Raw genomic sequence first — 20,935 nt, 5'->3', positions numbered from 1 at the left:
TTAGGGTAGTAATGACAATGAAATGTTTTCATATAGTATTTTCCCATAGCATTGCAGTAATGTGTCATTTAAAAACAAAAATACATTCTGAGAAATGCATAGTAGGTGATTTTTTTGTTCTTGTGTGAATACCATAGTAGAGTGTACTTACAAAAACTAAGACTGCTGTGATGTCACTAGGCAATACAATCTTATGGGATCACTGCTGTTTATGCAGTCCATAATTAGCAAGACATGCAGTATGACTGTATTCATTAAAGGATAATTGCCTATATTGAAACCTCACAACACTAGAACCAAGGACTTCATTTGAATCTTAAGTTTGTAAAGAATAAATTTCTCAGCAACAGATGGAACAACCTTTGAATTTACTTGCAAAGTATGTGCAAGTATTATTTTCAGAGAAGGTTTGTATAAAAAATTTGAGGAATTTCAAGGAGTTACATGTTTATGCTTTTTGATGTGATCATGGCAGGCAATGGCTGCTATTGTCTGTGATTGGAGTCACTGCTATAGAGTTGGTTTCAGGACTGTGGAATTAGAATTTCTTCTCAGTCCTCAGATTACAAGTGAGAATAGTGAGGCCTTATGGAGAAGTGATTTCATGTGAGTACACTTGTAGTACAGTTAGACCCCGGATTCAGGACTTGTGGCTCCTAGTCCAGGGCTTGTTCACTCAGTTTTCTTCTGAGCTGAACTGGGCTCATGGCCTAGTGTGGTCTTTCTCAGTCTTCAGGGGAAGAAATGCAGGACCCAGCATTCTGAGTCACCCTAACGTGGGGTTGCTCTTTACTCTGTGAAGTTCCTAGCCTAGTGCTTCTGCCAGGTGACTAGAGACTCTGGCATTGTACTGCCAGCTTCTAGAAAGTCCTGGAGGGAAGAGGTTTAGTGTTCAGGATCCATTGCTTTCACTCTGCCCACAAGGTCTTGGGCCAGCCATGGGCCCTGTCACCCTCCTTCCTGTGCTGCCTGGTCTGGGAACCTGGCTGGACTTGCAGGGATTTGCTCCTTGGACTTCTTTCTAACCTTATCTTTTCCTGCCATCCCCCTACCCCCCTCCACTGCTAGGTTACAGATTGTCCTGCCAGTTGTGTTTGTCTGCATTGCCCTGGTGTTCAGCCTGATTGTGCCACCCTTTGGTAAGTACCCTAGCCTGGAACTTTAGCCCTGGATGTACAATGAGCAGTGTACGTTTGTCAGGTACGTGTTTGTCTTCTGGGCCCAGGGGAGAGGAGGGTTCAGGTAGATCAAGGGTGATCACTGTGCTGAGGGTCAAAAGAATAGAGTCAAGAATTGCACAGTGGAAGGGGTTTTACCAGCTGTGGCTCAGGCCCCTATGCAAGCTACTACTGCATGCAAAGAATAGAGAACTACTGAAATAACAGTCTAGTTTTCTGGTGAGTACTTCAGTCAATATCTCTAACTGCTGTTTGATGAACCCAGCCTAATTCCATTTTAAGATTAGGAGCCATCTCATCACAAAGTCATGGAAAGTTAATTTCTGTTTTACTATAAATTACTGCGATTTCTAAACTTGTTTGGAATTTCTGCCCATGCCTTGAACTTACTCATGCCTGGCTTTCCCTGACCAGATAACAACCCTCTCTAAAACCTTAGTGGCACCTCGTAAATCCTGGCTCCCCATGACCAGATAACAACCCTCTCTGAAACCTCAGTGGCACCTTATAAATTTTGATGTTGGGATCTAAATTTTTTCCTTACCTTGAAATGTTAAGCCAGGTAGATCATTAACCTACTATATGCCTTTGTATTATGCTTGTCGAAATCCTTTTATCTGTAAGTTAACAACCCCTCTTTGCAACTTTTTGTGCTATAAAACTACGTTCCTAGAGAGCTGGGGTACTGATTTCTAGTCCAGGGTTTTGGGAGAGACATTCCTGGCTAGCTACTGTGTACACAAATATAAGCTTGCTTTAAATTGAAAGTTGGAGTCAGTGGTCTTTTCTTTCCGTCGTGGTTTAATACTGTTGTGGGGAACAACCATATGTGCTTTAGGTAAAGTAATCTGCCCTCAATAAAAATCTATGATTATTAAATTTTTAGAAATGTGCTTTAATTTCATGTTCATCACAGGGCTTTCCTACACTGCATAAATTTCCACAAACTTGATTTCTGTACAGTGTGATTCTCATAATTGCTATCTGTTAAGCTGTACTTATTAGCTAGTTTGTATTCTTTAGACAAAAATATCTTTAACTCCATAGCAATCTAGTGCTTTAATTAAGAACAAACGAATTATATGAATGTTGTTAGGCAAGCTTTTTATTTTTAGTCCTGTAAGATTAATGGCTCTGCTGACAGGGAAGTATGCCAGTAATACAGAAGAGAAAGGAAGCTTTTTTAAACAAAATTCCTACACACACGCACACACGCATGCACTCATGTATTTATTAGCTCATTTGCTTTCTTCGAACTCTGTTTTCCAAGCTTAGGTTGTGTTTCCCAGAGCTATAGAACACAGTTTATTTTGTGTTTGTTACCTATACCCATTATTGTTTGTGCTTTCTATTTTCAATGCAACTACTTGGTCAATAAAATCTGTATACCTTTTCCAGGAAAATCCTGATGTATGTCGATAATGGATAATTGTGAAAGCCCCTTCTAAATACTGATTTTTAATATACTGACATTTAATACACACACATATACACATACCTTCATACATATTTATAAAACCTCTAATTTGGAGTATTCTATATTACCTTGATGCCAAATATTTGGGCAGAGTCTCAGTTTTTCATAGGTGGTTTCTATATTTTATTCATTTTGATTTTAAAACCTGGCTCCCAGAAAGTGCTTAGTAGATTATTCTTTGTAGAAAAACATTTCTTCCTCCCAATTCCTGATTTGAATGAATTACTGAATTTGCTTGTAGTTACAGTAATAATGCTTCTGAAGACATAGGCTCCCAGGAACTCTTGAATACCCTCTCCAGAACACCCTTGCTTTGGGACCTAAAGTATGGAGAATGCCATGTTGGCCACGAGATTCTCCATGGCTGGCTTCTTATGCTTGTCACCTGCTTTGATTTCTGATACACTAAATTTATCAGCTACATGCCACATTATCATCATCATTTGCCCTTTGAGTTATTTTTTATTTTAAAGAGAGTAACTATAGTAACTTACTCAGAACATCTGGGAGTAAACATTTGGAGAGTCTAACATCCTGGGAAGCAAATCATTATAGACCTTTTTTCACTGCTTTAGAACATTAAGATTTATGTAGCACTTCATATTTACTTGTCAAATGCTTTCTCCTTCTTCCACTTTTCCCAAGTCTTTCACCTACCTGTTACAACAAGCTTTCATTATATATAATCTGAAGTTTTGTTGAATTCTTCCCATGAAACCTGAAAATATCATACATTAACTTTTTATAATAATCAATTTCTTCTTAAGAGTTTCATATTTTTATTATACTGTCCATCAGAATCCCTTTTTAAGGCCTATATAAATTCAGTGATGACTCAGGATTCCAACTATGTTGGTGGGGGAATGTAAGTCAGATCACTGAGTAAAGACCATGAGAATAGGTAGGCAATTATGAGTCCAGTGATGGCATGTTTTCAACTCCCTAGGTACAAAGACAAAAGAGACACTGCACCTGATGCGAAGAGTTCTGTGTTAGTGAAGAACACCACTGATGTGTGTTGGAGACTAAATGAAGGAAGAGACTCTGCCCTGACAACTTTGAATGAAATTCAAATGTTAAAGTGTTTGAATCTATGTTGGGATTGAGGGAAATCTGACTAGGACATGCCCATGGGTATTTAAATTTTTCTCACCAGTCATCTTTTGAAAGTTTGCACTACAAGAGGGTACTGTTACTAGTTTGGCTTTTCTATTTATTTAAGGAACGTTAAAGATAACAAACCTCAAAATTATTCATTTGATGGATTATTCAATACATATGAAAATAACATAAATATTGTGGCTCTTTATAGAATTCTGGAACTGGAAGAGACATAGGTACAACTCAATGAAACAACTCATATTTTAATTTTACTAGTGAAGAAAATAATCCTACAGAGAGGGCAAGTGACTTGCTGATGTTTTCTCAGTAATTCAGAGCTTAAGTCTGAGATAAAATCTCCTGGGGTATTTTAAACAACCTAGCTTTCCTATACCAAGCACTGTGTCTTATTCCACTCAGGCTGCTATTTTAACAACACACAACAAGATGAGTGGTTTATAAACAACAAACATTTATTCTCATACTTCTGGAGGCTGCAGATTTCAAGATCAGGATGCTGGCAGATTTGGTGTCTGGTGTAAAGATCTGCTCTTTATATATTTGCTGCTTTACTGTATCCTTACATGTTGTAATGGGCAAGGCACTCTCTGGGTCCTTCTTATAAGGGCACTAATCCTGTTAAGACCTAATCACCTCCCCACAGATCCCACCTCCTAGTCCCACAACCTTGGGGGTTAAGATTCAGACATTCAGACTACAGCTCACTCTCATTCCCTCTCTTCCTCCAGTTCTGTACTCATTTTCAAAACTGAAGTGAGTCTTGTCATTCTCCAGAAGATTTTTAGCACATTGAACAGGCCTGTGTCATCTGACTCCTCTGTTTCCCTCTTCCTCATTTCCCATTATTCCTCCTTTTAGTTCATCACCTTCTAGCCCTACTGCATCCCCTGTTGTTCCTTGTATATAAAAACTCATTCTTTCTGAGGATATTTGTACCTATGCTTTTGTTGACTTTGGTTGTAGTGCTTTAGTGTATAACTGAGCAAATGGAGGGGTGGGCTGGTAGTTTCTGTTTGTGATCAGGAATGAATGAAATATGTCATGTTTGAGCTGTGATCTTAAAAAGCATATGAGCTTCGAGGGGAGGAGTTTTGGACCACATTGTGTCTCTGTGTGAGGGAACTTAGCTTTTTTCTCTTCTTGAGATCAGCATAGGTTTGTTTTAGTTAAAATCAGAGCAAAATACTCTGGATGAATGGGCTATGGAAGACATGCTATGGCCTGTTCCAAAGTGGTGGAGCCATAGGAGACTGTCACAGATCTAACATCTAACTGCCACAAGTTAGCTATGGGCCTTCTACAGGTGAAATTAACACATAGGCCTCTTTCTCTTTTTTTTTTTTTGTGGTGCTGGGGATTGAACCCAGGGCCTTGTGCATGCAGGGCAAGCAGTTTGCCAACTGAGCTATATCCCCAGCCCACGTAGGCCTCTTTCTTCACTTCTGGATTAGGGAGGCTGAATCTGAAAACTTTTGTAGGCCTTATCAATTCTGTCATTCTCTGATATTCTAACTTTGGGAAGGACATCTGAGCCATTTTTTTTCCTGACAATTTCAGGAATGGGGTATTGATTGTGATGGCTCTCTGCAATTTTATCAGCATATAGGTTGCAAGGTAAGGACAATCGATTTTAAGTGGATGTGGGAAGTCATGGTTACCACCCTAAAATAACTGCTAATCCAGACATCAGTATAACCCCAATGAACACAAAAACTCAATAGGCATAGTTTACAATTTTGCTCCTTAACATCTCTTGTGGTGAAGAAAAATCACATCTCAGTGCTTATTGTTTAGCTATTTAGAGTAATTCCCCAGGGAAGATCTTGGCATGCTATATATGAACGACCAGTACTGAGGGCAGCATGGACCAGATCTTGGTGGTGGTTGGTGGAGGGTGATGCCTGGGCCCTGTGGTTAGGGCTCCAGTCATATAATGGCATGTGTTGGAAGAACATGTGTCACTGTAGCCCTTGATATGTTTTTTGTGCCAATTCTTGTCTAAGAAGACACACATGCTTGATTTTTATGTGGTGACAGAGAAAACAAAACACTGCAGACATCCTTCAGAATCTGATGGGAAGGAACATCTCAGATTACCTAGTGAAAATGTATGTGCAGATCATAGCCAAAAGGTAACTCTTTACTAATTGTAGTCCATGCTTTATCATCATTGATTAGAGGAGATGAAGGCCTACAAATAGTGCACCCCCTGGGGGGATTGTCAGATTATGGCTTGATGTTTCTACTGCAAAGTTAGGATGTTATCCCTAACTAGACATGATGGCGAGAGCTATCGGTGAATATTCAATTTTCAGCTAAAAGTTTGAGGCAGGCTGGTCTAGAATGAAACAAAGTATGGATTCAAATTTGACTTCTGCCACTTACTAGTTGCTTGATCAGAGACAACCCATTATCCTTTTAAAGTTCTTGTTTATATAAAATATAATGTTAATGTTACTCATAAAACTTTGTTGTTAGGATTAAGTGAAATGATGTACATAAAGTGTTTTAGATCCTTTCTCACAGATGGACTCTAATACATGGAATCATGAGTAGAGCCCTGGGACAACTGAGCCTATTTTGACTGTGGAATTTTTTTTTAACAGCCTTATAGTTTTCAGACATCATAGTACACTGTTGAATACTTAGCTGATGCTCTAGAATGCTTTTTTAAATTTTCTTCCCAACACCTTGGTCAGCTGAGTCTCTAGGTTAGTAGTTCTCAATGACTTCAGATGGTAAGAATGTGCTGGAGTGATAATGAGCATGAATTTCAGAGAAAGAGGCATGATGTACAAATATGTCATGTATAATGCAAATATTACTTTGAAATGAAAAAGCTTCTAGTTGGTCAAACTTTGATCTGTAAGGTGGTTTTTAAAATTTGGCTCATTCAAGGAATGTTTTTCATCTCCTACTTACTCTTTCCCCAAAGTCAGATTTCCAGTTGATCATAGGGACTCAAGAAGTATTCAGGCCTTTGGCATGGGCCCAAGCAGGACTGGAATAATAGAGGTATCAAAACTGCCTATATTCCTTTCTTTTCCTTCTGGGTTTTGAAGGACCATCAGGAACTAAGGAAGACTAGGGAAAAGAATAATTCTTAAAGTCAATTTATACCACTGGAAAACGAAGTACCTTACATGGCTGCCTCAAAAATTATCTCTATTATTGCTTCTCAGCTTTCCTTTGTGCCATTTCCCCAAGGTCCAGGACCCATAGAACTCTTGAGCAGAACAGAAGCAGACCCTTATAGTTACTCTCATGCCAGGGATGATTGAAGTTCATCAATGGAGTGAAGCCTGCTAGCTTCCTATTTTGTCTGTATGTTAATAACACTGCCTGTCTATAAATCTCCATCAAGGCCATAAATTGGTGTGTATAAGCAAAGAATGACTGGCTCTTACCAGCAAGTGTTCAAACTGAACACAAGATGTATGGAAAAGGGAAAGGCAGAGGCAGTTGTACACTTCCATGACCCCAATGGTTTGGATATAGAAGCTTGTCTCATACTAGAGAGAAAGTCTGTCCACAGTGACTGCAATTAATACTACCTCCACCACCCAGTTTCCTATGTGAAATCTTTTCAAAGGAACATCAAGAAAAAAACTCTTAAATATAAATCAGAGCTAATGGCTCTAATGTCTTTGATAGGTTTTTACCTCCAGAGTCAAAAGTATTCTTTGCCTTACTATGAAATTAATCTGTCCTTTGGATTTCTGAGGGCTCAATAAGTGAGAAGTGACATACTTCTTGTTTTTCAATTTTATCTCAGACATAATTCATTATGTTATATTTTCAATACATGTTAAGAATTAACATAATAAAATCAATAAAAAATTAAAATAATATAGTTGTAAATACAGCTATGAGGAAACTTGGAAGTATGAAATCTCTTTTAAGTTGGAAGCACTCAAAACAAAAACTAAATTTGTAGCACATCTGTGGAAGTACTAAAGAAGTCTCATCCTGAGTTTGGTAGCATACTGTTAAAGCAACAGCTTCAGAGATGATAAAAATATAAAACTTAGAAAAATAATCAGAATATACAGGTAGGCTTTTATTAGGTCAAACATTTCCATATCCATGAAGATCACATTCAAACAAAGATATCTCAAGCATCTTATGTTAAGTAGGATCCAAAATAAAGTAAATATTTGTAAAATTAATTATAAATGAAGACATTTCAGCATACAAACCAAAGAGTCTTCAAAGACTTTAAATACCAGGACCTAATAATTCTATTTTCCAGTTCAGTGACAATAGAGCTAATGTGTGACCATAATTAACACAGATGACACAAATGATAATGTACTTTTCCATGACAAATAAATATGTTTAATATTCTCATGAATACCATTTGATATTACAAAATAAACTTTACTTGACAAAAATTTGGAAAATCAGGAAAACAGACACGATTAAAAGTTTGACAATGTATATTAATAATTTAAAACTATTGTTTCAATCATGGAAATATAACATTAGTATTTGAATAAAGGTTTGTCAACATACAGAAGACATCCTCTGAAATGAATGAAAAATCAAGATCTTGAAATAGTGGCAAGTATCTTTGTTAAGTAGAATGCAAAATGAAGTAAATATTAGTACAATTAATTATAAATGAAGGCATTTCAGCATGTTAACCAAAGAGTCCTCAAAGATTTTTAATCTCAGGACTGAATAACATTATTTTCCAAATGGTAGATATTTTTAATGTGTGATAGATATTGAAATGCCTTGGGAAAAATGAACTTTTTACTTCCTAAAGTGGTGGTGACAAACAAGGGAGAGCTTTATAAAATGCAAGGGACATAGTAAATTAATTTATCACCTCCTTAAAATAAAAGTGAGAATAATTCTCTTGGGAGAACTTAAACACCATTAGCAGACACATTTTATACCAATTAATGAAATCTTTTGTGTTTCAGTAGAACACTATTTCAATGGTGAAAATGATGCAGGAATCAGAAGCATATTCTGCTGAGACACTAGGTAGTTGACACTTTCCCGAACTGGAAAAACATTTCATAAGAAGGCATATAAAGTTATTGAGCAAATCAAGTTTATTGTAAAAATAACCCATGCCTAGTGAAATAGCTTACCAGCTGCCACGACTCTGGGATCCTCATGGGAATGATGCCTCCCAGCTGCACGACTATCTGCACTCTCATTCCACCAAAGAACATGAACTGCAGAAATAAACCAAAATTGTTTCTAAAGAGTATGACATTGCCATTGCCATGGGCAAAAGAATAATTCTTAAAGTGAGAGTGAGTAAAAAAATCCTATTATTTTAAATTAAAATGTCAGTAAATAAATATTTAGATGATAAGATTTCAGAGGAATCAGAGACTTGAGAAAGAAATTTATACATGAATTAATCAAACTCTCTCTCTCTCTCTCTTTTTTTAGGTGTAAAAACAGAAAGCTGGAAAAGGAAAGTAAGGTAAGACAGTTAAAGACACACTCAAATTTCATGACTTCCCACTACAGTTGACTTTATTGCAAAAAACCAAGGTTATAAAAAATTGTGTTTATTATAGAAAATTTATATGAAACAAACAGGAAAACAAAAAATAGCATAATGTTAACTACCTAGAGAAAACCCCTAGGGCATTTCCTTTAAAAGTTAACTTAGGGTCTATTGTATATTATGCTTACTAACAGATTCTTTAAAATTAACAGTGATTATCTTCTGTGGCAATAATATTATTTTTTAATGATGATATGGATTCCTTCATAATACACAGCAACTTTTTATACTAATCTTTATTGTTGGCCATTTAGATTATTTCCAATATTTCACTATTCTATAAAATTCTGGAATAAATATTCTTGTATATAATTATTTATACATTTTTTTATAATTGCAATGTAATACAAAGTAGAGGTATAGAAAAATACAGATAAACACAAAGAGAAGCTAGGAATCATTTCTGTACTTCCCAGAAATAACTAGTTTTATATTTGGTTTATGTCTTTCCATACTAATACATATTATATATACGTTGTTATGTGTATGAAATATATGAATATTTATAGACATATCTATACATATATTTATATCTATGCATACATTTTATACTACAAATATATATAGCATATTTCTATATCACAAAATATATTACATAAAGAAGGTCATACAACATTATTTATTATATAAACAATATTTACATAAATTTCATTTGAACACACCTATGTATGTATCTATAATAATGATGATGGTGACTACTACTGCTAACATTTAATTGCCTGGAATGTGTTTTGTCTCTAGTGATGGAACCTGTCGGGCCTTGGGCATGCTAAGTATGTGCTCTACCACTGAATTATATTTGTAGTGCTTTTTATTTTTATTTTTAGATAGAATCTTGCTAAGTTGCCCAGACTGGCCTTGAAGTTGTAATCCTCATGCCTCAGTCTCCTGATAGCTAGGATTTCACATGTGTAATACCTTGCTTGATTTTAAACATTTTTCATGTGTTAACTCATTTAGTCCTCATAATAATCTAGATGGTAGGTTATTACTATCATCATTGTATAGATGAGGAAACTAAGGCCCAGTGAGGTTAACTTACCCAAGGTCATAAAATTACTAAGCAATGGTGCTGGGATTAAATCCAGGCTGTTTATATCTGTTTATTTCCTTAACAAAATCTCCTAAAATGTAAAGTGAGAGATCCAAGGAGTATATCTTATATACATATATATTTTAAATTTTCAAATAGTGTATATATTATACTGTCTATATATTGTATGTATTATACACTGTCTTCCTAAAATGGAAGATAAATATAAAAAGAAGCTGTACTGATTTATACTCATCATGCCACATTTTCTTAGGATACTGAAAATGAATTTAAGAATAAAAAAGTTATAAAAATCATACATACACAATATCAGAGATTAAAAGACAGACTTTCAGTAATCTTTAATCTCATCACTCAAATATGACTACTTTACATACTTTCAAATTTCTTTCGTATATAACTGAAAGCCCTTATAAATATATGCACTCCTGCATATTTTCTAGAATACTGCCAAAGACAATGAAAATAATTTTTTATTTATATGGCCCAATTTGGGAAGGAAAGAATAATGTGAACCCTATATATTATATGAGTACTTATTTACTCCTGATCTAACATTATACCCATGTAAGCAAGTCTACATTAAGTAAAAAGTGATATCTGCTTACTATTTTTAATCTGCCTCTTCTTTTATATTTGACAGTCATATGTCAAAATTTTCATTTCCTTTTGAATTTAACTTATGATGATTTGTTCCACATATAGAGAGTTTGAGCCTTTTTATAATAAAGTCATCAATTTTTTTCTTCATTTTTGTTTCCATTTTTAGCTTAGGAATATAGTCCCCATTCATATTTTTAAGTAAGTTCATCTACATAAAGTTTTAGCAACTCTATGAATTAAATTTTCTCATTGAAATCTATTAAAGTCTTGGTTTTATTTTAGCATATAGTATGAGATAATTTTTATAATAATTTTTCTCCTCCATTATTTTCCAACGTAAATATACATCTGTTTTTGTATATATGACCATTTTCTTATGATAAACAGGCTGAATATCCCTAATCCAAAAATCAAAAATCTGACATACTTCTGGTCCATGCATTTCAGAAAAGAGATGAATTTTCTGTGTTGAGTTGGAAGCTCAGCACTGACTATATTAGGTTTCAGATTTCCATTGTACATAAAGTAGAGAAGATAAAAGGTAACTGTGTATTATCAGTCTTTCAAATATTTACTAGCTATTCTTTGTCATCTGTCCTTTCAGATAAGCTTTACAAGTATTTTCAGAATTTGTCAAAAAAAATCTTGAAATTCTGATGGTAATATCTTTCAGATTTAAAAGTTAAAATACTCTGGGCTGGGGATACAGTCCAGTGGTAGAGCATTGCCTAGCATGTGCATCGTCCTGAGTTCAATCACCAGGGCTATGCACACAAAAAAATACATTTAAAAGTTAAATACTCCAAATACGTATTTTATTAAAGAAATTTATATTTACAAATTTACCAATGGATATGTACATACATGTATATAAATACATGCCCCAAATAAAAATGGGTGAATTTTTATGGGGCGACTTTAGTATAAATAAATTAATTAATACAGGAATGAATAAATAAATTATGTTTTTACTCAGAAACAATCTCCCCAGAAATGTTGTTTCAAAAATCAATAAAAAAATTCAGAAGAAAAAATATTTAAAAGGAATAGGTTATTTCTTGAGATTCTGGCACCTATTAAAATTTAATCATTTTGATAATCAGGAAAATAGCAGTTTTGTGTTTGAAAAGGCTTCATAAAGATGTTAACATTCTAAATAAAAAGATGTGACACAGGTTTTTTTCAACCCTTAAAATTGACAAAAATACAAAAATTTGGCAATAAAAAATAAAATGTACAGTATGAGAGAGAGAAACGTATCCAAGGAACTTATTAGTAGATCACCACTGAAATTTTATAGATGAAACAGATAACTATACCTGTGTTGAGTGCTCCATATTCTGCATGGAAAACACCAACTAATTTTGTATAGCCTAGATTTACATGGGCATGAACTGCCCTTTTAAATGCATCACCCCACAGAGCTGGGCCGCCAGGTTTCATCTGAAAAGAAGCCAATTCATAGACTCCTAAAATAGAAAGAAAAAGGACTATTTTACAGAAGACATTCCAGCATTTTCTAATCATGTCTGTCTTGTTTCCATGGAAAACTAATCTACAAATACAGATTTAGAGGATCATATATGGTTACATAGACATATTTATTGTATTTGCATTATTTTTCTTTGCTTTGGTTATCATGCAGATGATAAAAAGTCTGGAGTTATAAATATATAAACTATGATCTGAAATATTTTAATATAAAAATCTATTAATAAAACAGATATTAAGAATTTATAATGAAATTGGATTTTTGAGCCAAGTCTATACTTTCAGAAAAGAATAAAATAATTTTCCAATGTCTCCTATATTTTCATTCTTCTTTCCAATTTGTACTTTTTTCCATTTATATTTCTCTCTCCTTAAGTTTCTTTTTCTAACAGGAAGAACATAGAAAACAATGAAAATAAAGAAATGTCTCTAAGTTTTGGAGGAAAAAAACCCAAACAAACCTAATGAGATTTTATTGTCCCTAAATATCCAAGTATGTAGTTGAAATGTATCTTATCTTCTGGACAGAAATAAAGGACTGGTAGAAAGAAACTAGAGACAAGTAGATTTGAAAGGTACAGGAAAACATGCAAAGATTACTCAGGTTAATAAAAAAGAGGAAGAGGATCAAAGTTAGACACTGAGAAGTCAACTATTTTATCTAGATAGTGCTGACAGAGAAAGAGATCTAAGTAGGATCTAAATAATTCTTGTCAAGTTTCTTTGTAGTGTAGTCTAAAAACAGAGTTGGAAATAAAATAAATCTAAATTGATTTTTCTATTCTGACCTTGGTTTAATACTGGATTGAAGCAATAGTTTCTTTAAATCATCAAGAAGTGAAATCAGCAAGAAGATATATCTTAAGGAATTATTTTCAAACTGAGAAGAAAGAGGAAGACACAAAAGTTAGACACAAAAACTATAGTGATATAGCTTGGTAGATTCAGTTAATTCACCCCCCTCAAATAGTTAATTTTATAAGCAAAGGTGTACTAATGACTTAAGATTAATTATATTTTGTGGAAAATATTCTTATTTAAATATTTATGTTATCTTAAAATTATTCTTTATTTTCCCACATGTGGTCCCTATTTCTAATGTGCAATTTCTCATCTTTAACTGACTATGTAGACTTTTTCTGTAACAGCTAAACTTAGCAATGTGTAAAATTTCAATTTGGAAAAATTCCTCATTATTTAATTCTCATTTTAAGCATAAGCTGGAAGATTCAACTTCGTTTTATCTTAATAACCACAGTATGTTCCCATAAAACAAAGGATTAATTTCCTTGTTTGCCAGTGGAACTTCACCTTTTATCACTTAAGATCTTTAGTATTTCATTCATCTAAATTCTAAGTGGTGAAGAAGGAAAGTGACTTACCCTCTTTTGGAGGCTTTTCTAATTTGCACCATGGCACCAGGTAAGTAATCTCACTCTCTTGCTTATCAATGAGAGCCAAATTTGGAATGAGGAATTGTTCTTGCCATTCCTTATCTTTAGCCAAGGCTTTCTGAACTGCAGTTCGATGAGCAAAATTCTCTATGGGAGAAAAGAATTAAGAAAAAGAAACATTTACAACTTAAAATCTCCTATGCTTCTCTGGATTTCATCCAAACAACATTCACCTGCAGCATAGAGGAACATTGTTATGCCTTTGGAGATATCAACACGAAAAGATGTGACATCTGTCCTCAAGTTGTTCTTGGGCTTAAGGGGAATAGAAATACAAAATGTCACAGAATTGGCTTCATGGGTTCTATGACTTTGCAGAAACTTGTGTGAATTAGGTAAGTTACTGTATCTTTCTGCATTCTGTTTTTCAGTCTGTATAATGGAGAGAATATAACATTGTTGTGAAGGTTAACTGAATTAATACACAAAAAGAGCCTAGAACAATGTTTAGCACCCAGTTAGTATCAACATTTGTGGACTAATTAATTCAGTTGAGGCATTTAACTGATAGTGCTAGTTCAGAGAAAGATCTTTCTTTGGTGGTGGCAGGTGCCCAGGTCAAGATAAACCTTGAATCAAATTACAATAAATGAAATTAAAATGTATTTGGTGAGTCTCTTCTCCTTTGAACAAAGAGCCTTCAAAAAATAGTGTTGATTCTCTTACTTATTACCAGCCATTTTCCCCCCAGCACTTATTTTTCTTCTGAGTTATTCCAACAGGTATCGACATTTACCCATATATGGGCCTAGCACTGTATTTACTATGAAGACCTTATAAGACTAATGATAAAAGTTTTATATGGTTTATGATGGTGATAATGAATAACACCTATCTCACAGCTTAAGTGAGGTATATCAGGACTTCATTAGTTTTCTTAGTGGGCCATGATTTAACTTGTAGCACATCTAAAGCACAAGTTGTGTTTTAATGGGGCTTGTTTTACTACACTAGGTAAAAACCCTACACTGTGCCCATAGTTAGGTGTAGAATGAATATTTTTCATAATAAAACATTTATGAATATTAATCTGGACACTGATGATCAAATTGTAAATAAAATTATTACCAGGTCTTTGGATATCCACAAGTCCTGATATGACCCTAACAGACTAGATTGTGGAGAAACAAACATTCTGGTGACTCTTGAAACTTCTTTTCCTTCCTCAGGGGTAGGTCAGTGTGACATGGGAAGAACTGATTCCTTTTCCTTTTGAGTAGTATGAAAGTAAATTCCTTGAAACTCTGGGGTGTAAGAAATGAAACAAAAAATTGGTTTCTAAACATAATGGAAATATTAAATCTCATGGTTGAATGAAGTTTAAAATCTGTGATCCTCTCTAAATCTCAATTTACTTAATGGCCCTAAATTTTTAAATTATTAGACTTCCTCTTTCCTTTTGTGATCTTAACACGTTTGGGCTTTTTCAAACACCACCTTAAAATTTTTATCAACCATCTTTGTAATAAACCATTCTAAATTTTCTGAGTGTTAAAGCTAGTTTATAATTTTATCATTTCATATATGAGAATTAATGTTTTCCAAGTTATGGTAATATAAGACTTTGAGCAAGGAATTGTTAGAAGTAGACCATTGGTGAGAGTAATCACTGAATTTACTTTTTTGGTACTGTATTCCTTTTTAAATTAAGATTTTACTTAACCTGTACATATCTATAAATATATAGATTTATAAATATAGTTTATAAATATAGATTTAAGAACTAAATTTCATGAAACATGGAACAGAATGAAAATCTATAACAAACACTTAAGTGGAATGACTCCTACCATACTTCCAAATGTGAAACACTTTATTCATTCTGCCTCCAAATTCTACACTCCAACATCCAACCAATTCAGAGTGAGCTGTCCGAAGATGCATGTTTTTCTTGATGTTTTCCAGGAACTCATTCATCTTCGAGGGTTTAAGTGAATAGGTATGAAACTCATAGAATGTTCCATCATTTTGTCTGGGGCCTGTAGCAAAAGATGAGCATACCTGAAGAAAGATAAGACAAATTTAAAGATTTTAGAGAGAGAGAATTTATTATGTTATAACCAAATCTATGTTTGTACTTGTCAATTCTCTATAGACTTTTTGTTATGCAGAGATTAAAAATAAAAATCATTTTTTGAGGCTATTGTAAAAAGAGTAGTTTTCCTAATTTCTCTTTCAGAGGATTCAATACTGATGTACAGAAATGCATTTGATTTATGGGTGTTGATTTTATATCCTACTTTACAGAAGTACTAGAAGGTTTCTGGTGGAATTTTTCAGATCCTCTAAGTATAGAATCATGTCATCAGCCAAAAGTGATAGTTTGAGTTCTTCTTTTCCTATTTGTATCCCTTTAATTTCTTTTGTCTTTCTAATTGCTCTGGCTAGAGTTTCAAAAACTATGTTAAATGTAAGTGGTGAAAGACGGCAATCCTGTCGTGTTCCAGTTTTTAGAGGGAATGCTTTCAATTTTTCTCCATTTAGAATGATGTTGGCCTTGGCCTTAGCATAGATAACTTTTACAATGTTGAGATGTTTCCATTTTCCCTAGTTTTTCTAGTGTTTTGAAATGAAGGGGTGCTGTATTTTGTCAAATGCTTTTTCTGCATCTGTTATGATGATATGATTCTTACCTTTAAGTCTATTGATGGGATGATGAATTACATTTAATGATTTCTCTATGTCGAACCAACCTTGCATCTCTCAGATGAACCTCACTTAATTGTGGTACACTATTTTTTTTTAAACAGAAATTAGGAAAACTACTCCATTTACAATAGCCTCAAAAAAAAAAAACAAACTTGGGAATCAACTTAATGAAAGAGGTGAAAGAACTCTATAATGAAAACTATAGAATGCTACAGAAAGAAATTAAAGAAAACCTTACAAGATGGAAAGATCTACCTTGTTCTTGGATAGGCAGAATTAATATTGTAAAGTGACCATAGTACCAAAAACACTATGCAGATTTAATGCAATTTCAATCAAAATTCCAATGACATTCCTCATAGAAAAAGCTATCATGTAATTCATCTGGAAAAATAAGAGACCAGAATAGCCAAAGCAATACTTAGTGAGTGAAGCAGGTGGCATCACAATACCAGACCTTAAACTATACTACAGAGCAATAGTAACAAAAACATCATTGTATTGGCACCAAAATAGATTGGTATACCAAATGGTACAGATAGAGGACACAGAGACAAACCCACATAAAAACAGTTATCTCATACTAGACAAAGGCACCAAAAACATATACTGGAGAAAAGATAGCCTCTTCAACAAATGGTGCTGGGAAAACTGGAAATTCATATGCATCAAAATGAAATTAAGCCCCTATTTCTCACCATGCACAAAATTCAACTCAAAGTGGACAAAGGACCTAGGAATTAGACCAGAAACCCTATGCCCAAAAGAAGAAAAAGTAGGCCCAAATCTTCATCATGTTGGATTAGGCCATGAGTTCCTGAATAAGACTCCTAAAGTGCAAGAAATAAAATCAAGAATCAATAAATGGGATGGATTCAAACTAAAAAGCTTCTTGTCAGCAAAAGAAACAATCAGTGAGGTGAAGAGAGAGCCTACAGAATAGGAGGAAATTTTTACCACACAAACATCAGAGAGAGCACTAATCTCCAGGTATATAAAGAACTCAAAAAACTTAGCACCAAAAACATAAATAACCCAATCAATAAATGGGCTAAGAAACTGAACAGACATTTCTCAGAAGATATACTGTCAGTTAACAAACATATGAAAAATGTTCAACATCTCTAGCAATTAGTGAAATGCAAATCAAAACTAAGATTTCATCTCACTCCAGTCAGAAAGCCAGTTATTAAGAATACAGGTAACAATAAGTGTTGGTAAGGATGTGGGGGAAAAGGCACACTCGTACATTGCTGGTGAGACTGCAAAGTATTGCAACCAATCTGGGAAGCAGTATGGAGATTCCTTAGAAAACTTAGAATGGAACCATCATTTGACCCAGCTATCCCACTCCTGGGTTTATACCCAAAGGACTGAAAATCAACATACTACAGTGACGTAGCCACATCAATGTTTATAACAGCACAATTCACAATAACTAAATTGTGGAACCAACCTAGATGCCCTTCAATAGATAAATGGATTAAGAAAGTTGGTATATATACACAATGGAATACTACTCAGTGTTAAGAGAGAATAAAACCATGGCATTTGCAGGTAAATGGATGGAGTTGAAGAATATCATGCTAAGTGAAGCCAAGCCCACAAAACCAATGTTTTCTCTGATAAGTGGATGCTGATCCATAATGCGTGGTGTGTGTGGGGTGGGGGAGGCGGCAGGATGGGAGGAATGGAAGAACTTTGAATAAGGCAAAGGAGTGGTAGGGAAGGGAGGAGGCATAAGGGTAGGAAAGATGGTAGAATGAGATGGACATCATTACCCTGGGTACATGTATGAATACACAAATGGTGTGATTCTATTTTGTGTACAACCAGAGAAATGAAAAATTGTGCAATTGTGCACCATTTGTGTACTAAGAATCAAAATGCATTTTGTTGTCATGTATAACGAGTTAGAAAAAATAAATTTAAAAAAGATAAAAATCACACAGAATATATATCTGCTGCTTTACTGGAAAGGGTTTACAACCTTTAGTCATTTGTTTCATGAGAAGTTGCTCATATGAAGGCATTGGTGTCTTGATGATATTCCTGTACTGGAGAACTATAATTAGAATTCCCATAAATTTAGAAAGAGCTTTCCTTTATTCAGCCAATATTTGATTTTTAGTTGATAGCATATGTGTAGAGTTATGCATCTGAAAGAACTTTATAAATTCAGTATGCATGCTTTTGGCAGGCAAAATTATTTTAAAATATAGTACTAATAGAAAATTCCACTTTTATTTTCTTAAAAAATGGAAATTTCTCTTCAAGTCAAAGTATTTCCTACATTAAATGAAGTAAACCAGTGGCCAAAAATAAGACTGGAATTTTAAGTAAGCATTAGGAAACTATGTGCTAACTCCATTGTAATATAGTGATAGACTTTATGAATGCTGAAAAAGATTTAATTCAAGGAGTCAGGATTTTCAGAATCATCATTAGGTTCTTAAGACAGATGCAATGTAAAGTGCATTTAATGCATCCAGTTATATTGGTTTGATGGGAATTATTTTTTTTAAGAACCGTTAACTTGTTAAAATGTTTATATGCTCACTATATAAATTTCTAAATCTATTTCTGAGTGAACTTAATTTTTACTAGGCAGAATTATCATAACTTGCCAGAATTATCATCTGTGTACGTATATGTGTATATTAAAAATGCACACATACAGATACTTATATAGCATTCCACTTTACAAACTCATGAAGTGTGATTAGTAGGTGTAGGTGCCTATTTCCAAAGTAATTATACCAGAAAAATCTGTTAAAGAAGACTTGGTCCCTACAAAACTATGGACAAATTAGTGCTTACACTGACCACCTTGCATGTTTAGAGAAACAGGAGGCTTTGTTCTTATATATTCTTATATTGTTGAGTATAGACTTAATATAATCATTTCAATTGAGTTTATTCCACTCATGACTGTCATAACTCTTAAGTTATTTTCCTATTGCCCAAAGGACAAAGCTTTCTATCAAAAACAACCGCAGCAGTCTCTGCCACAGGTAGATATTCTTTTTTTGTGCATTTTAACCAGATTATAATAATGTTAGTAGAATAAACAATAACCTAATATGTACAATCTAAAAATTACAAGTAAGATATATCAGCTGTAGACTAATGGGCATTTGTATTATTTTTCAATGAGACGATACACAGAAGGGACACCGTAGTGATACCAGGTGTATGTGTGAGGAAGTGAAGAGATTTTGTAGGTTTTTGTTGCAAAGCTAGTTAGAAATATGCTGGGGCAGAAATCTTCACCATTTGACCTTCCCTTATCACCAAGTTAGGATTAATTTTTGTGAGCAATTACTAAGAATTCACTTATACGAGAATGCTGCTAGAATAGAAAAGTCGCAAAGAAATAATTCTTGGCCCTGCCCCACTAGAGAGAGCAGAACAGACTGCATTGTTAACACGGGGTGAAAGGCCATTAATGGCTCTTCCTTACTCTTCTCCTGAAAGTCTGTCTCCAGAAGCGGCTAAGCCCACACCCAGCATCTTGCTGGCTGAGAAAGGAGTAAAAGCCTCAAGATGGAAAGGAGAGACTCCCTAGGATGAATCGGAACAAGCAGGTGCCCACAGTTCAGGCTTGATCCCTGGCTCCATTTTGGACCTTTCTCATCTAAGGCTGAAGCAGGTCACGTTTAGGGTCTTCAGGCTCAGGTCCCTGCTGGGCTTGGGGATCACCGCAGGACACGGGGAGGGCGGGCAAGATGCCCCACACTGGGACCCTGGCCTACACCAAGGTTCTCGGCAAAATGCTCGCAAGCTGTGCACTTCGTTACAAAGGAGAAGGCCGGTCGGGTCGCCACTCCTTGTTGGTGGTCCTCTTCCAGCACCTTCAGTGTGGACGGAGCGAAGGCTCTTCAAACCCACACCTACGCGAGGCCAACGGCGCCTGGGCCCCGCCACGAAGTGGCGAGTGCTCCCGGAGCCACAGCTGCCAAAGTGCTGGCGGCAAAGCCGCAACCGCTAGCGCTTCGGGAGCGACCTCGGGGCGGTCAGGCTCCCAAGCCAGAGAAAGCCTCGCTCCGGTGGGTAAACGACCCTGCCCCGCCAGGACCCCTCCTCCACGGGCGCGGACCCTCAGCCGACAGAGCTGACCGCGTGGCACGCATGCGCAGGGCTCACGCCCTCCCAGCCCTGCGCCTGGCAAAGGGCGCGCCCATCCGGAGGCCGATACCTGAAGCGCGAGCGTTCGCGAGGTCAGAGCCCGGGCCAGGACGCTTCGGAGGGGCAGCATGGCGCAGCGTGGGCCGCTGAGGAAGGCAGCCAGCTGGCGTCCGACGTGACGCTCTCCTCCTACGGCTTCCTGACTGGAAAGGCGCAGCGAGGGGACAGTTAGAGGACGTGGGC

At 35.4% G+C, this 20,935-nt stretch overlaps 1 protein-coding gene and 1 long non-coding RNA gene across 3 annotated transcripts in view; one reads left to right on the top strand and one right to left on the bottom strand.

Annotated features, from left to right (window-relative positions):
• The window catches only part of LOC114098816 (uncharacterized), a 15,156-nt gene extending 7,345 nt beyond the window's left edge, over positions 1–7,811 (top strand). The window contains exons 3-4 of the long non-coding RNA XR_003583789.2: positions 1,069–1,139; positions 3,602–7,811. This is a non-coding gene — a long non-coding RNA (uncharacterized lncRNA). The remainder of the gene's footprint in view (positions 1–1,068; positions 1,140–3,601) is intronic.
• Positions 1–20,935, bottom strand: part of Nipsnap3a (nipsnap homolog 3A) — a 22,976-nt gene extending 2,041 nt beyond the window's left edge. The window contains exons 1-6 of one of the 2 annotated variants that reach the window (XM_027942986.2): positions 20,763–20,935; positions 15,706–15,916; positions 13,844–14,002; positions 12,290–12,439; positions 8,883–8,969; positions 7,817–8,792 (exon numbers count right to left, since the gene is read on the bottom strand). In XM_027942986.2, the coding sequence (XP_027798787.1) occupies positions 8,716–8,792; positions 8,883–8,969; positions 12,290–12,439; positions 13,844–14,002; positions 15,706–15,916; positions 20,763–20,822 (744 nt within the window). In that variant the 5' untranslated portion in view covers positions 20,823–20,935 and the 3' untranslated portion in view covers positions 7,817–8,715. Of the gene's footprint in view, positions 1–7,816; positions 8,793–8,882; positions 8,970–12,289; positions 12,440–13,843; positions 14,003–15,705; positions 15,917–20,762 lie in introns of those variants that run through there. The other variant, XM_071600800.1, reaches the window with a different exon arrangement.

Source organism: Marmota flaviventris, chromosome 13 (genome assembly GCF_047511675.1).
Source record: "Marmota flaviventris isolate mMarFla1 chromosome 13, mMarFla1.hap1, whole genome shotgun sequence".
NCBI classification, from domain to species: Eukaryota; Metazoa; Chordata; class Mammalia; order Rodentia; family Sciuridae; genus Marmota; species Marmota flaviventris.
Note: the sequence above shows the minus strand (reverse complement) of the source record. Positions and strands in the feature narration are given on the sequence as shown.